This window comes from Macrobrachium rosenbergii, chromosome 8 (assembly GCF_040412425.1).
Source record: "Macrobrachium rosenbergii isolate ZJJX-2024 chromosome 8, ASM4041242v1, whole genome shotgun sequence".
NCBI lineage: Eukaryota > Metazoa > Arthropoda > Malacostraca > Decapoda > Palaemonidae > Macrobrachium > Macrobrachium rosenbergii.
The window spans coordinates 9,376,233-9,393,313 of record NC_089748.1 but is presented as its reverse complement, the minus strand read 5'-3'; the positions used below and the strand labels follow the sequence as shown (position 1 = coordinate 9,393,313).

General features: G+C 42.5%; 1 protein-coding gene across 1 annotated transcript in view; it reads right to left on the bottom strand.

Moving 5' to 3' along the window:
- The window catches only part of LOC136840598 (TCF3 fusion partner), a 176,569-nt gene extending 160,288 nt beyond the window's left edge, over nt 1–16,281 (bottom strand). Inside the window, exons 1-2 of the mRNA XM_067107275.1 lie at nt 16,158–16,281; nt 15,847–15,991 (exon numbers count right to left, since the gene is read on the bottom strand). Coding sequence (XP_066963376.1) covers nt 15,847–15,957 — 111 coding nt within the window. The 5' untranslated portion in view covers nt 15,958–15,991; nt 16,158–16,281. The remainder of the gene's footprint in view (nt 1–15,846; nt 15,992–16,157) is intronic.
- Nucleotides 16,282–17,081: the final 800 nt, after the last annotated feature.

Genomic DNA, 17,081 nt, shown 5'->3' with positions numbered 1-17,081 from the left:
GTAAAAAAAAAGTTTTTTCAAAAATTCACCATAAATCGAAATATTGTGCTAGAGACTTCCCGTTTGTTGCAAAATGAAGGTAACTGATTGAATATTACTAGACTAAGTTTTTTAGCTTACAATTGCAGTTTTCGATCATTTCGGTCGAGTTAAAGTTGACCGAAGGTTGAATTTTTTCTATTTATCGTGATTTATATGAAAATATTTCAAAACTGATAAAAGCTACAACCATGATTTATTTTTTGTTGTATTCTACATGAAATTGTGCACATTTTTATATATAAAACTTTATGTAATGACTAATATAAAATGGTGCAAACATTACGACAAAGTGACGAAAGAATTTCTGAGATGTTCGGCTGAGTTACCGCACGGACGTAAGGTAAAAGTTTTTTCAAAAATTCACCATAAATCGAAATATTGTGCTAGAGACTTCCAATTTTTGCAAAATGAAGATAAATTATTGAATATTACTAGAATGTAAGAGTTTTAGCTGACAATTGCGTTTTTCGACCATTTCAGTCGAGTCAAAGTTGACTGAAGGTTGAAATTTTGGCACTTACCGTGATTTATATGAAAATATTTCAAAACTGATAAAAGCTACAACCATGAGTTATTTTTGGTTGTATTCTACATGAAATTGTGCACATTTTCATATATAAAACTTTATGCAATGACTAATATAAAAGGTGCAAACATTACGACAAAGTGACGAAATAATTTCTGAGATATTCGGCTGAGTTACCGCGCGCGGACGTAAGGAAAGTTTTTTTTTCAAAAATTCACCATAAATCGAAATATTGTGCTAGAGACTTCCAATTTGTTGAAAAATGAAGATAAATGATTGAATATTACTAGAATGTAAGAGTTTTAGCTGACAATTGCGTTTTTCGACCATTTCGGTCGAGTCAAAGTTGACCGAAGGTTGAAATTTTGGCACTTACCGTGATTTATATGAAAATATTTCAAAACTGATAAAAGCTACAACCATGAGTTATTTTTTGTTGTATTCTACATGAAATTGCGCACATTTTCATATATAAAACTTTATGTAACAACTAATATAAAACGGTGCAAACATTACGACAAAGTGACGAAAGAATTTCTGAGATGTTCGGCTGAGTTACCGCGCGCGGATGTAAGGAAAGTTTTTCAAAATTTCACCATAAATTGAAATATTGTGCAAGAGACTTCCAATTTGTCGCAAAATGAAGGTACATGATTGAATATTACTAGAATGTAAGAGTTTTAGCTTACAATTGCGTTTTTTGACCATTTCTGTCGAGTCAAAGTTGACCGAAGGTTGAAATTTTGGCACTTATCGTGATTTATATAAGAATATTTCCAAACTGATAAAAGCTACAACCATGGGTTACATGAAATTGCGCACATTTTCATATATAAAACTTTATGTAATGGCTAATATAAAACAGTGCAAAAATTACGACAAAATGACAAAAGAATTTCTGAAATTTTCGGCCGAGTTACCGCGCGCACGTAAGGAAAAAGTTTTTTTTTTAAATTCACCATAAATCGAAATATTGTGCTAGAGACTTCCAATTTGTTGCAAAATGAAGGTAAATGATTGAATATTACTAGAATGTAAGAGTTTTAGCTTACAACTGCATTTTTCGACCATTTCGGTTGAGTCAAAGCTGACCGAAGGTTGAAATTTTTTGTAGTCGACGTACGGTACGTCCACTCGTCACCCGACAGACAATTTTCGTCAACTTACGATACGTCCAGTCGGCGTTTAAGGATTAATTTTATTATTTGAAAATTAGTACTTATTATTAGGTAAATAATTTCTTAATCATACAAAACTAATAAACATACCATAAAAATTCTATCTTTTCCAGAGAGAGAGAGAGAGAGAGAGAGAGAGAGAGAGAGAGAGAGAGAGAGAGAGAGAGAGATTTAGTATATCCTTTGTAGTGGTCAATTGGCAACACTGACCATCCAACCCTTGCTGTCAGGTTACTTGACATATCTGAAATGTTCACCCTTCCCTCCTCTCCAAGTCTTACAGCAAAATATTACGGGTCTATATGTTTTCCTTTAAAATTTTTCATAATTTATTAATTTATATATTAAAATCTTACTAATTCACTAAAGTATTTTCTTTAATGAACTGATATATTGCTGTTTACATTAATATTATTTGAAAATTTGTAAATCATTTATCATACAAAACAAATAAACATACATCTCAATAACTGAGAGAGAGAGAGAGAGAGAGAGAGAGAGAGAGAGAGAGAGAGAGAGAGAGAGAGAGAGAGAGAGAATTATTTTTATTATTTGTTATTATTTAATCTTATTAAAATCACAATTTTTTAAAGTAAATTGTATTTTTCCTAACTATACAAACCTGGGGTCCTTTACATTAGGAATTACTTTCAGCGTATGCTGGAAATGGACGTTAAACTCTTGAGCAAAGTGGTTAGGCAGTAACTATCTCCAGGTAGGCAGGAATACCCGCCTGCCCGGATGTAAACATTCCAGTTTGCCTTTCGGTCCTGGTTCAGATTGAGGGGTGGCATGAGGCAGAAATAATATGTAATGTAAAGGACCTCAGGTTTGTATAGTTACGAAAAATACAATTAACTTTCAAAAATTGTGATTTGTTCCGACATGATATACAAACCGTCGGTCCTTTACATTAGGAGGACTCACTGGTTGGAGGAAAGGACCTGTGTGAGCCTCTTGAACTGACTGGAGTTCTGCACACCTGGGCTACTCCTCCCAGTTGAAAGAGCGAGGAGGAGTACTGTGCCTCTGATATATTCATCGGAGTGTAGGAACTGCAAGATCAAATGTCAGATACTGGACCTTTTTGCATAAGTGAGGAAACATAACTCCTATGAAATAGGCTGGAAGAATCTAGAGTCAGAGGCAGTAAGGAAAAGCCGTGATAGGGTTCCCTTATTGCCAGTCTCTCCTTCCTCCCCTTGCTAGAGGAAAGAGCAGAATTGCTTCTATGATTCTAGAAGAAAAATAGAATGGGTGCTCAAAGTGTAGTCTTACCACATCAGCGCCAGATCCAGCAACTATTGGTTCAAGCCCTATTCTCATCCCATAGGAGGAGAAGTAGGAGGACGGGGAAGGAGGAGGAAGAGAGGCCAGTCACTCTCGGTATCCTTCTCACTTCCAGAACCAACCCTTAGGCGAGATGCTACTCATCCTCTTGAAGGAGCCGGGTAAGACAACACAACTTGTTGAGAAGCCACCACAGGGCCAAGGAAAAAAGGTTCCAAGGGTCTATGGGCAAGACCACAGGAAGACAAGAGTGTGGTCTATGAGACCACGTCTTGCTTCCAGACTGACAGAAACTTCCAGAGTTTGAGGGATGGACCAAGCCATTGACTTTGTGGGCTCTTGGGTGGAAAGTACTGGTATCATCATTGCCAGCTGCCGAGTACCTCCTTCGATCGCTACACGAAGCCAGGAGAAAGATGTGTCCTTAGACACTTCTTCCTTGGGAGAAAGAGTACTAGTGAAAACATCGACGACATCCAGGTTAGGAATGTCAAGCCTTTGGGAAAGTACACAGCTCCCTAACAGGACAGAGTAATGAATGATCTGGATCATCGACACAAAGTCCAAGGAGGAGGGGAACAAGAAGGACTCGAACCCAACAATAGATGCCAATGGATTCAGAGTCCACCTACGACATCCGAGAAGGAGTCGAGGTATGATCCCCATCCCTGTTCTTCCATCTTCCATGCCAAGGCCGGAGCAAGATGAGAGATGGTCCTGAGAGGGCACATCTCTATCCAACGACTCTCGTAAGGGAGCGTGCAGAGCACGCGACAGGAACCCTTATCGCGAGTCACATACCACCCACGGAACAGTTCCCTTGGACAGCACGACCGAAGAAGCTTCTCATCCATAGCTAAGTCTCAACTGAGGAGAGGAAGGCTACTTCAGATAGAAGACTAGGTCGCAAGGGCCTACGTTCTTCGCAAATTAAAGGGAGAGAAGCAACCCTCGGCGGAGAAGAAGAGGAAGTCCAGACATGAAGAGCGACTCTGACCCGAGAAGAAGTTCCGTCAACGACACCCACCAGTGAAGACGGATCCAGTCCCTGGGACAGTGTTGCAGAGGACTTCAAGAGGTATCCAGGAAAGCTGGAAGGTCTCTCAGTCTTTAACACACAGGGATGTATAGTACTGCCTGAAGAACCGATTCTTATGTAGCTGCTACAGGAGGTTGGGTCAAGCAGAACTCTTCTCAGTGCCTCGGCTACCAGGTCGGGCAAAAGACGAAGTCTTCCAGCATTTATCTGTAACTCGGGGTGAGCAATGCTTGTGAACCCCTTGCGAAACAGACAAATACGGAGGGAAAAACGTAGATATCGATTTTTCCCCAAAAAGACAGCATGCCTCACCGTAGCAGCCCCTAGGTCTGGTATGAAGGAACGAGAAAAACTACCGACTTGCTGTGCAGGGAAGCAACAGAAAGACGGTAGGGGTTTCTCAGACAAGCAGTCTCTTTGTGAATCTTCGTGGAGAAAAGAGTGAGCAGCACGTTCTGTCCCAATCAATCAAACCCGAGGCCGAGCTCGCTTACCAATACATCCTCACCAGGAATGCATCTGCTTAATTGAGCTGTCGAGTGCGCTATAGAACACTCGAGTGCCTGCAAATGTCGACAGATCAAACAGGAGGAAAAAACGATTCCCTCTTGTTTGTTGACAACTGCCACTACAGTGGTTTTATTGTTCAACGAAACCACTGAGTGTCGCAAAACTCATTCTGAATTCTCAGAAGGCCAAAAGGCTGCCTCGAGCCTAGGATAGTGATGAGAAGGTACTAATCGTCTCAGTCACACACCTTCAAGACAAAGTCTTACAGGTGTGCGTCTATTCCTCAATCGGTGAATCCGTAAGTAAACACACGATGTGAGGGGAATATGCACGCATATTCGAAGGTTCCTTCAATCAAGCATTAGCCTAACTCTTTTCTCATACTTCGAAGAGGAAAGAAGGATGGAGGAATGGAAGCAGACCTCCATTCTCAACCATGGGGAAGCTTCTGCAAGATGACAGGATACCGAGACAATTAACTTGAGCCGGGCTGGCATTTCCCGAATTGGGAGCATGGGAGAGGAAGCGGGATGGAAGTTCGATGAAAAAAAAAATGCCAAGACGTAAGGGAAATAGATACTTCTCCTGAAGGAATCCATTCCCAGGTCTCGGCAATGTCGCTGCCAGCTCCAGAGACTCGGTAAGTATTTCATACAGGCATCAGCAGTAGGAGAACTTCTTCCCGGTCGATACTTCTTTCCCTCCTCCCTTATGGAAGAGAGGGTGGAAAGAGACTCAGTTATGTGCACTTTTCTAGAAGGGAAGAAGAGGGCTATGTGTTCTGCACTCTTCTTCCGAAGCCTGGGACTTCTTAGGAGTTGAGAGGGGCTGGCTTGAACTCAAGGTCGACACAAGATGGCTAACACCCCAAGGTCTTGGCCATTGCCAAAAGGACAAGGCAGTGCCCTGGTACGAACCTTGATTACCAAGGTATCTGGCAAATCTCTGAAAGAAAAATAGCCCTTGGCCGTCAAACCCAAGACACAGTGCAGGGGAACGACGGCTTATGCAAGGTTATCACAAATCGTCGGTTTGTATTAATAAATATCAGACATGTAATATATACACAAAAATACAGATAGATCCCACCGGGATTATAAGAGCTTAATGACAGTCAGGCAGTGAGATCTGAAAACATGTCTGCAACAAATGTCGGCCGAAAGTCAACTGGACTGTTCACATCCGGGTATTCCCGCCTACCTGGTGGTAGTTACTGCCTAACCACCTCGCTCAAGAGTTTAACAGCCATTTCCAGCCTACGCTGAAAGTAATTCCTAATGTAAAGGACCGACGGTTTGTATATCGTGTTGGTATGGAGGAATGAGGTTATTGCATTTGACAACGTCTTGAGAGAGAGAGAGAGAGAGAGAGAGAGAGAGAGAGAGAGAGAGAGAGAGAGAGAGAGAGAGAGAAGAACAACGTTCGTAATTGTTGAATGATGTCGTTAGAGAGTGTGGTTTTCTTTTGTTTACGTTTTGATTGTCCGTGAGGTTTCGTGTTTCGTTGTTTTGGGAGTGCAGCTGAACTGTGTTTTTTTTTCGGATGATTGTGACCGGATAGCGGAGTCTTGACAGAGATATTGTGCTGGAAGGACGGTTTTTCCCGTAGTTGATCGGAGTTTTGCAAACATATTTTTTTTTTTTTCAGTTTGTGTGATTTGGTATTTGGAGGCTTTGTGGTTGGAGTGTTTGTACTTGGGCTACAGTTTTGGGTTTTGTGCTGTGTTGGTTGCGTGATCGGTGTCGTGTGATAGCCTGGTTGTTTTTTTCTGCTGTGTTCCAAGTGAGTTGAGTTTGAGTCTTAGGGTTGAGTCTTTTGAGTCTTGTTTTTGGTCGTGTTTGTGTACTGGTTGGGTTGTTGTTTTCTTGGTTGTGGACTGTTGTTGTGTGGTGAGCGTTGGCATTATAGGCGGTTGTGGTGACTCCAAGACCTCCTTCTGCTTGGCAAAACTTCCGTCTTTTAAAGGCCTAGCCTAGTAAGGTTTTGAGTGTATGTGATGTTTTTTTTGTTAGTGTGAGTGTGTGGTTGTGAAATCCTGCCACATTATTTGGCGCCCAACATGGGACTGTTGTGTATTTACTGTTAGGATTGTTTTGTGGTGGGTAGAGTGAGAGTAAGAGGTCAGGATGAGTGAGATAGAGAAACTGAGAGAGGAACTCCGGGTGGCTAGGGAACTCCAGAGTAGGCTGGAGGAGGAGAAAGGGAGGCTGAGGAGTGAGAATGAGGAGTTGAGGAGTCAGTTGGAGGAGATGGGGGGAATGCTAAGGGGTGCAAAAGAAGAAATGAAAGAGGAGATGAAAGAGGGGGTGAAAGAGTCTGAAGAAAGAATGGATAAGAAGTTAGAGTCTGCAGTAAGCAGGATGCAGGAAATGATGAAGGGAATGCTTAAGGAGTTCTTTGGAGAAAGAGCTGTAGGAGGAGGTTCCCCTGGGTCTTGGGATGGGCCAGAAGGGTTGCAGAAGGTAGAGAAGAGTGGAGATGAGAGTGATGGAAGTGATTTAGGTGCAGTAAAGAAGGAAAAGAAGGGAGAGATGCTGGCTAAAGGTAAACGGGAGGACAAGGTTAAGAAAGGGGGTGAGGAAAAGAAGAAAAAGGAAAGGGGCTTAGGAAGGATGAGAAGAAAGTTGATATTGGGAAATTGGAAAAGTAAGGAACAAGATGAAAGTGAGTTGGACAGTGAAGATTGGATAAGGGTAGTTAAGAAGAAGGGTAAGAAAATGCAGTTGGGAGGATGGATGTTAGTGTGGAAGTGGACTCACTGTATTCAAGAGTGTAAGAAAGGTCAGAGTGAAACTAGCGGCAGCGATCAGTGAGAGTGAGAAAGAAGTAGGGAAGGCTATGTATGTGAGAGAAGTGCCACAGTGTGAAAGTATGAAGAGTATGGAAGTAGGGATATAAATGGATTTTTCAGAGAGTATGAAGGTTATTGCATGGCTAAATATGGAGAGAATAAGAGGGTATGGGCACGAGAACTAGGGGGTTTCTTAACAGGGTTTTTGCTGAGTATGTATGGGGTGGTAATGAGTGTAGGTCATGTCTCCTATGAAAGTATTAAAAGTAGGATTATAGAACAGGCAAGAAGGACAAAAATAGTGTTAAGTATGAGAGGAAACATGATTTCGATAAGGCAAGAATGAATGATGGTGAATCTTTGATATGTACATCTGTCAGTTGGAAACATTAGCCAGAAGGAAATTTGGTGATGAGGGAATAAATGAGTGCAAAGAGTTAGTACGAAAGTTGTTATTCAACTTTAATACCCAAGGGTGTGTATGAGTTCATAAATAGGAAGCGCAAGGAAAAGATGAAGTGGACGAATGAAAGGTTGAGGTGGAATGAAATTTTGGATCTGGTTGAAGACCATGAGGTTGACAGATGCGAGAAAGAGAGTAGGAGTGTTAGCAGTTAACAGAGGTACCAGAATTTAGAAACTATAGGGAAGCAGTTTTGGCAGGACCGAGGTGGATGGCAGAGCAAGTAGTTGATAGAAGTGTAAATGTAAATAATGCAAATATCAAGGGGCCACAGAAAGATAGAAGTAGTAGTATTGGAAGGGTAGGGTTAGTTAGTTATGATCTAGGGCAGAAATGTTATAGGTGTGGGAAAGTGGGGCATAAGAAAATGAATGTCCTGGGCATTGGGAGCTTGTTTTGGGTGTGGAGAAATTTAGCATTTGGTGAGTAAATGTAAGAAGGTTAGGGGTATCAAGTGTTATAGGTGTGGGCAGATAGGACATATAGCCAGTGGCTGTCGGGGTACCCAAGATCATAATTTGTGGTAACTGTGGGCAAAAATGGGCATTATGCCAGGATGTGTAAGCAAGTGAGAGCAAAGTGTAAAGAATGTGGGGTGGAAGGTCATGTGGCGAGTGTGTGTAGGCAAATGAGAGTGGGGCAGAGTACCAGTTTGGGAAACTAATTAGTGAGGGGTTCAGTTGGGTGGATCCTCCAGAATGCAGACAGTGAGGGTAATGCATGAAATTGAAGGGTTGATGCATGAGAAAGGGTTTGGGGTAGAACAAAAGTGTATGAGCATGCAAGTGATTTGTAAGGGTGTGTGTTTGATTGCTCTGATTGATACTGGGTGTAGTGTAAATGTGTTGTTTAAAAAATGGGTACGATAAGTTACGGGGTGAGTGTGAGATAAGGAATTGTAAGGGTGAGGTCCGTGGGATAGGAAATTTAGGGTACTTATAGTAGGGATGATGTGTGAAAAGATAGAAATTGGTGGGGTAGTGATGGTCGAGAGTGATTTTTGTGTGATTGAGGGGCTAATGATAAAAATATGTTGTTAGGATATAGATTTTTGAAGGGGTGTGGGATGGTGGTCCGTCCAGTGAGAGTGTTACAGAGTTGCATAACTGAAGGGGGTGTACGTGGGGTTTGTATTTGGGTGAGGATGGAAGAGTAGAGCACAAGTTGTGGAAGGAGTACCACTGGTGGCAAGAGAGAGGGTGAAGGTGCCACGGGAGGTGGGTGAGGTTGTGAGTGTAAGGGTTGCATGGCCAGATGGTCTTGGGATAGCCAACAGTGATGAGTGTGAATATGTGTTGAGGGTGTGGATGTGAGTAAGTTAGTGAGGGCAAATGTGTGTGTGTATGATGGGGTTTTGGATATGGAGAATCCCTCTGTTCATGACTTCATTGCCGAGCGTGAGAAAAAACGAGCATGGCATACGTGAGGGAGATTGTGTAGGGGTTTTATATAAGCTGGTGAATGTAGATGACGAGAGATACGTTGAGCTACGACAGGTAATGACAGGTTGTATGAAAGAGGGTAGTGATTGGCAGTATGAGGAGTTGAAAAGAAGAGTTGCAGTGAATGAAAATGTTGGCGATAACGAAAGGGACCAAATAAAAAGAAATGTTGTGGGATAGGCAGGGGCGTTGAGTCATGGTGACCAGGAATTTGGGGAGTCAAAGCTTCAGAATTCAAAATAATTTTGGAAGACGACACCCCTATATATCAGCGTCCCCCGACACTTCTTCCCGCCTGTCACTCATGAGATCGAGATCCAGTGTGAGGAGCTTGAGAGGGTTGGGGTGATTGAGAAGAGTGAGAGTGCCTGGAATAGCCCCATAGTCCCTGCATCTCCAGATGGAAGTTTGAGAATGTGTGTGACTACAGGAAGGTGAATGAGGTGACTGTGAGGGAACGATTTCCGATGAATGTGGTGTGTCCGACTGTGTGTATAAGATGTGTGGGATGAAAGTATTTACAAATTGGATCTGGTAAGGGGCTATTACCAGATGCCGCTTGAGGAGGAAAGCAGGCCAGTTACTGCTTTTTCAAGTGGCAGTTGCCACTACCAGTTTAGAAGGTTGAGCTTTGGATTGGCTAATGCACCTGCTGCTTTCCAAAGGGCAATGAATGTGGTCTTATGGGTTTTGATCGAAAGAAGGTGACTGTGTTTATAGATGACATTTTGATTGGACCTAGAGACTGTTGCAGAGAATATGGAGTTGCTTGAAAGGGTGTTGGAGCGGTTGGAGGAGGTGGGGGTGAAGGTGAAACTTGAGAAGTGTACATGGTTGGCTGGGAGGTGGAATTCCTTGGGCATGTGGTGAGTGCGAGCTTTCATAAGGAAGAGTGAAAGGTTTGTGCAAAAGGTAAGGAATTCCCACGTCCCAGACAGTGTCAATATTAAAAGGCTTTTTGGGCTTGATCAAGTTTGGGAGGAAATTTGTCAGGGACTGTTCAGGAATAGGCAAACCATTAACTGAATGGACAGGAAAGAGGAATTGCACTAGGTTAAAGTGGGGTGAGCAAATGGTAGAGGCATTTGAGAGATTGAAAGAGGAGGCTGCTAGAGATGTCACTTTGGCTTTCCCAGACTATAGTGAGGGTGCAACACTCAGCTTGAGTTGTTTACTGATGCAAGTAAGTTTAGTATGGGGGTGTTTGGTGCAAATGCAGAGGGTAAATGGAGAGGATCAGTTGAGGGTAATTGCATATGTAAGTAAGGCTTTTAATAAGGCAGAACAGAAGTATTTTTGTTGAGAAAGAACTAGCCGCAATAAGGTTTTGTGTTAAGGCTTTGAGTGTGTTTTTGTATGGGGTGAAGTTTATTGTGAGGACGGACCATCGCCCATTGAAGTATATGATTAAGAAAGGGAGTGTGAATGCTAGAGTTGCAAGGACAACTGAGGATTTGAGTGAGTTTGATTTTGAGATAGAGTATATACAGGGGCCTGAGAATGTGATTGCAGATGCAATGTCGAGAATGTATGGTGAGGGGTTAATACTGTGGAAAGTGACTGGGACCTGAACAAAAGGTTCCTGCAGGGTTGGTTGTAAGGGAAAGGTTTGTGGGGAGTGATCAAAAGCAATGCTTATTTTGGGGGTTAAAAGATTTGGAAAATAGGGGTTTGGTTAAAGGGGTACCTGAGAACGTGAATGAGTTACGGGCAAGGTTAAGGGTGTGCATGGAGGAGGAAGGGGTAGACAACGAGAGAATGTTGGTACAATTGTTTTTGGCGGTAGCAGATTTGTTTGGAATCAGAGTGGTTTTGCACTATGGGTGGAGCAGACCAGTTGAGTATAAAGGGGGGTTAAATGTGGGTAGTGAGCATGGGGTTTTGAATATTCAGCGTCAGGAAGATAGCTGTAATTGGTTGGTGGAGGAGGGGGGTGGCGGAAAGCATGAGGCTTTGGAGTGTGAAAGTAGGGGGCTGGCCGAGGGTGAATGTAGTGGGCTGGCTGAGGGTGAATGTAGTGAAGATGATTGTGAGGCAGGTGGCCAAATGAGTGTGGCAGTGAGAGTGTGCATGCATGACACGCAAGGGAAAATGGTAACATTTGTGGGGGTAAATGATGGTGAGTATTGTGGCTTGGACACATTGATAAGGGGGACAGGTTTCTTTGGTGAGTGATTTGGTGGTGAGTGAACTTGAGGGGTGTGATTGGAGAGTGAAAAAGCAGTCTGCAGGTGTGAGGATACATGGGTTAGGGCAAGGAAGTGTTTTGGTTTGGGAAGAAATACAATTAAAGATCAAGTTAGGGGGTTTAGAAATGGTTCATGATTTCATAATCATGGCAAAGGATGATATGCCAACTTGTTTTTTGTTGGGGTAGATTTTCTGAGAGTGCATGATGTGAGTGTACATGTAGGGAAGGGGTTCTTAGGAAGGGGGCAGAGAAATAATTAGGATGCAGGAACGGTGACGTGGTTGTAGCAAATTTTGTCAAGAATGATTGATATTGCTGGGGGTGAGAATGATTTGTTGAGTGAGGAAGAGGTTGAGCAAATGCAGGATCAGAGTGTGGGGGTCAGTATGTTACGGAGGTGTGTATTGTGGGGGTGAGAGTGGAGGATTGGCCCCTGCGTTGGATGCATACAGGAGGGTTGCTAGACGGTTTGTGGTGTGTAGGAATGTGGTGTACTTTTTGCATCAGGAGGGGTTGTGTAATGAAGGGTGTATATACTAGGTGTTTTCCTTCAATGCAGCCGTGAGTATGTGTCTGTTGGTACATGATCGTTTTGGGCATTTAGGAAAATAAGTTGTGGGGGTGTATGAGAGAGAGATTGTATGTGCCTGGGTTGAGCAAGATTTGTGCGGATGTAGCTGTCACGTGTGAAGATTGTCAGAGAGGGAAATATCAGAGTGTGCAAAACAAATTCGCCAGTCTTACGACTGCAGATGAAAGAATAGTTTGAGATGGTTGTGATTGATTGCGTGTCATTACCACGGACCTTCATGTGGGAATGATTGTGATGGTGGATTACATGAGTAAGTTTGTATATGCGGTCCCCATCAAGGATAAAAGGAGTGAAACTGTTGCGCGAATGGTAGGGCAAGTAATATTGCCGATGTGTGTATGTAGGCCTGTGAGAATGTTGAGTGACAATGGGCCTGAGTTTGTGGGGTGGCAGTTTGAGGAAATGTTGAGGCAGTCGGGTATTGTGCATGTGTATGCCACTCCATGGATATGCCGAGTGAGAATGGTTTGGCTGAGAGAAACTGTGAGAACGATGACAGAGATTTTGTTAATGATGAGTAAATGTGATGACAATTGGGATGTACATGTTGGATAATTTTTAGTGTGGGTGTATAATTCCACGTTGCATAAGAGCTTGGGTATGTCTCCTTCAAATATGTGTTAAATTTTGAGAGGGTGGTTAGAAAAGGTTGGGTTAACGGAGGATGACCGTGGGTTGTGGAAGAGGGCGAGTGAAAGATTTGAAAGTTTTTTTTTCTTGGAGATAGAGTATTGAGAGAGGTGATGGAGATAGGAGAATGAATGTAAGTAAGAAGAGAGAGAAATTTGATGGGCCATATAAGATTTTGGAGGTGGGGCCAAGTGGATTGAGTTACGTTTTAGAAAACTACAATTGGATGGAAGTGTGAATGAGATTAGGGCACATCATAGCCAGTTGCATAGATGGAGAGAGGTGCCGCAAATATGTTCAAAGGAGAATGCAATGAGTGATTGGTTGAGGACGAATAAATGCGAGCCGAGTTTCAGTGAGCAAATGGGTCTGGAGGACCGCCAGTTGGTGTTGGTTGAGTATGGAAGAAAGCGGAGGAAGTTGGAGGAAGTAAATGAACGGAGGAAGCGTAAGTTGTGTGATATAAAGGTGTGCTTGTGGGGGTGAGAATGATTGATAGGGCATGCAATACAAGGATAGCATGAATGATACATACAGTGTGTGTGGGTTTGAGTTGACTGGGGTGAGTGAAATTTCGGTGGGAAAGGAACCTACTAGTAGGCAGGTGATTGGTAGTATGGATAGTCTTTGAGAGCTGGACAGAACTATGAATAAGTTGAATGTTTATTTGGCCTAATTTGGAGAGATATTTGGGGCAGAATTGGAGGGTGTGGATGAAGTGGTGGGTGAGATAGGTCAGGATAGTGATGAGGAGGGTAGTGTGCGTCTGGAATGGGGTGGAATGGAGGGGTTGAGTGAAAATGGTGCTGAGAAGGGAGTAGGGACAGAGAGAATGCATGAGGGCCCTTGAACAAGATCCAGGGGGCCTGTTCCGGAGCATCCATGGGTCCTGCCTAAGGCTATATAAAATCTGGGTAGTGTGTGTGTGTGAGAAGATGTCGTCAAATGTAGTGGGGGAGTAATATGGAGGAATGAGGTTATTGCATTTGACAATGTCTTGTGAGAGAGAGAGAGAGAGAGAGAGAGAGAGAGAGAGAGAGAGAGAGAGAGAGAGAGAGAGAAGAGAGTTAAGCAACAATGGCGTGTAATTGTTGAATGATGTCAAAATAGAGAGTGTTTTTCTTTTGTTTACGTTTTGATTGTCCGTGAGGTTTCGTGTTTGTTGTTTTGGGAGTGCGCGAACTGTGTTTTTTTCCCCACCCACTTTCGGATGATCGTGACCGGATAGCGGAGTCTTGACAGAGATATTGTGCTGGAAGAACGGTTTTTCCGGTAGTTGATCGGAGTTTTGGCTTGCGTTTTTTTTCAGTTTGTGTGATTTGGTATTTGGAGGCTTTGTGGTTGGAGTGTTTGTACTTGGGCGTGTTTTGGGTTTTGTGCTGTGTTGGTTGGTGATCCGGTGTCGTGTGATAGCCTGGTTGTTTTTTTCTGCTGTGTTCCGAGGAGTTGAGTTTGAGTCTTTGTGGTTGAGTCTTTTGAGTCTTGTTTTGGGTCAAAGTTTGTGTACTGGTTGGGTTGTTGTTTTCTTGGTTGTGGACTGTTGTTGTGTGGTGAGCGTTGGCATTATCGGGAAAAATGTGGTGACTCAAAACTGACCTTCTTCTGCTTGGCAAAACTTCCCGTCCGGAATATTGGGTAGGCCTGGCCTAGTAAGAGGTGAGTGCATGTGCTGTTTTTTGTTAGTGTGAGTGTGTGCTTGTGAAATCCCGCCACATTGGAACAACTTAATATTTATATTTGAAAATTAGTATTGTAAATCATTATTTTATCATAAAATGTATATGTAGATACAGTACAGTATTTAGTTACGAAAATAATGTGAAATTACCTAATATTGCTCTACAAAAAAATCTGCAAATGGGTGTTTCCCGCAAATAATTTATAGATAGGTTTCACAGAAAATTCCATGAATCGCTGAGTCCGCAAATTGTGAGAACACGAATATCGGGGGTTTACTAACAGGACATATTGCCAGTGAGAGATCCCTGACTCCCAGGCACTCAAACTCTACAACATCTGAATAAACTAAAGCATTACAAATGTCAAAAAGAAATTTTCAGCATATAAACTTTCCTTCGTGAGGCAAAGGAACCAAATTCTCCCCAAGAGAATAAAATTCTCTCCGAGAGAACGTACACATAAGCGAGGTAAAAAAAAAAAAAAACTAGTTTAATCCTTAAAACCAGTTTGACACATCGTCGGCTAATAAAAGCCGTAGGATTTACGCATATCAGTATGAACCACTATATTACACTAATGAAAGCGTGAACTCAAAAGAAAAATAATGAATTGTATTTGCATGTATCATAACAACGTTATAATCATATATAAGCAATATCAACATTGTGGAAAATGTAAACATGTAAACAAAGTCAAATGGCAGGCAGAGAGGAGAAGAGTGCACGTCCTTCCTCACCAATGGCCATAAGCAAAATGTGTGTATACCGACTGGGTGGGCGGGACTCCCACCCATAGTCTGTAACTATGTACTACATCACCTTGTTTAAAGTTAAATGGCTGTTTTCCAGCTGCACTGAAGTCTTTCCTATTGTAAAGGAACGAGGGCTTGTACATTGTGTAGAGACAACTGTGAAACCATCCTACCCAAACCCTGCCTACCTAGCAAGGGGGGATGCTCCATTCCCAAACCATCACAGTCCATAGATGATCCACAGCCACTGTAGACAGAGGGGTCCACGTGGTCTGGCCTTAAGTGTAGTAGGCATTTCAGAGTTAACCAAACCTACCTTTACCTAACCTTACCTAGGACACATTGTCCTTATCTGGCTGGGGGAAAGCACCCCCTGGGTAAGATGTAGCCTAATCCCTCCATCTGCATACTACACGATGATGCACTTAAATGCTTCTTCCCCTGGCCCCCCCCAAAGGTAGAATGCAGTGAGGGGTCACGACTTACTTGGAGGGGTCAAGGGGTGATAAAGCCCCTCCTGGTCAGGTTAGGGCACAGCTTCCTGGTTAGGTTAGGCTAGGTTAAGTAAGTCGCGTTAGACTAAGCCATTTTCCCTTAGTACTGCCTACTAGGCTAGGCCTACAGTAGCCCTGAACCCTCACTCTGCATTCGCTCCCCACCCCCTCCTAAATACAAAAGGGTTTAAACTACGGGAGGTGCGCACAAAGAACTGTGGACTGACCTTCTGGATGCTTTTACATCTTCGCAGAATGGCAACGTACTTCTTGAAGTATTTATTCTCTGCTTCATTTTCCGACGGAAAGCCAGTGTCGTCTAGCATGTGCTCATCCATGCGGCTAGTCGAGCTTCAGTTCGATGTCTGATAGCTGTTAGACAAAAATGGACCGCTCAATCAATAAACGTTACAGTGATTGTGCCCAAGCCAAGCAAAATCACTAGCCTACCTTAGCTTCGGTATAGCCCAGCCTGTGAAATCTTGGCAGCCTACCCCACAGCAATTCGATTTTAAACAAGTAAAATATTGCGCATTACCGCTGGGTTACTTTGGTAGACGATGCACGCGGCAAATCAAACAATGATGAACATATTTTTTCTCTTCAAAATCGAATCATTTAATCTTAACTAATTTCCTATGCAGTATTATAGTAGTTGTAGTAGTTGAAAGTTTCCTCTGTAAGGGCTCCCTCGCTCTTTGCAGTTTGACTTTCATTACCGCTAACTATAGAGTTATTACAGTGCAGCCTATAGTTTTATAATACTTTGCTGTGGCTGAAAATTTTTGCTAAGGTATACAGTAGGAAAATATATTTGGTAGGAAAAAACCCTAACAAGCTACTAATAGCAATTTTTTCACTGAAATAATAAAAGGATGGCTCTTTGTTAGGGATTATTTGTTAACAGCCAGTAATTATAAATATTTGACAAAACGTTCCTTTGGATGATATCAGTGCCACACTGATAGCATATTGAACATCGCTCTTCAAAGGAACTGGATAAACTGGTATACTTTAAGTGTATCCATTGTTAAAACGGCAGTGCTTTCTCTTAAACTTCTTAATCTGTACAGAGGTAAAACTATTTAGGATGCAATGTACCAGGATCCATTGGTGTTGGGGACCCCATAATCAGTGGCGTAACTGGCATTCCATCAGTGGAGGGGGCCTAGGTGGGGCCAAGATATTTTTGGGGGGCCAAAGAAAATTACACAAAACTAATGTACCAGTTCTGTAATTAGTAAAATTTACTATTCTCGAATGTATATACCCATGTGAATGAAGGAAAATAATAGTATTAGCAATTAGTAAACCTGTAATTGAAATTATAGAGCTCAATTTTCAATTAATTTTCAATTCTTACTATGTACAAATGTATCAAATACTGTCATGTAAATTTCCTCACAACCTTATATTCAACACTAGCCTAATTTCTATTAACTCCAAAGCTCTTCAAAATTTT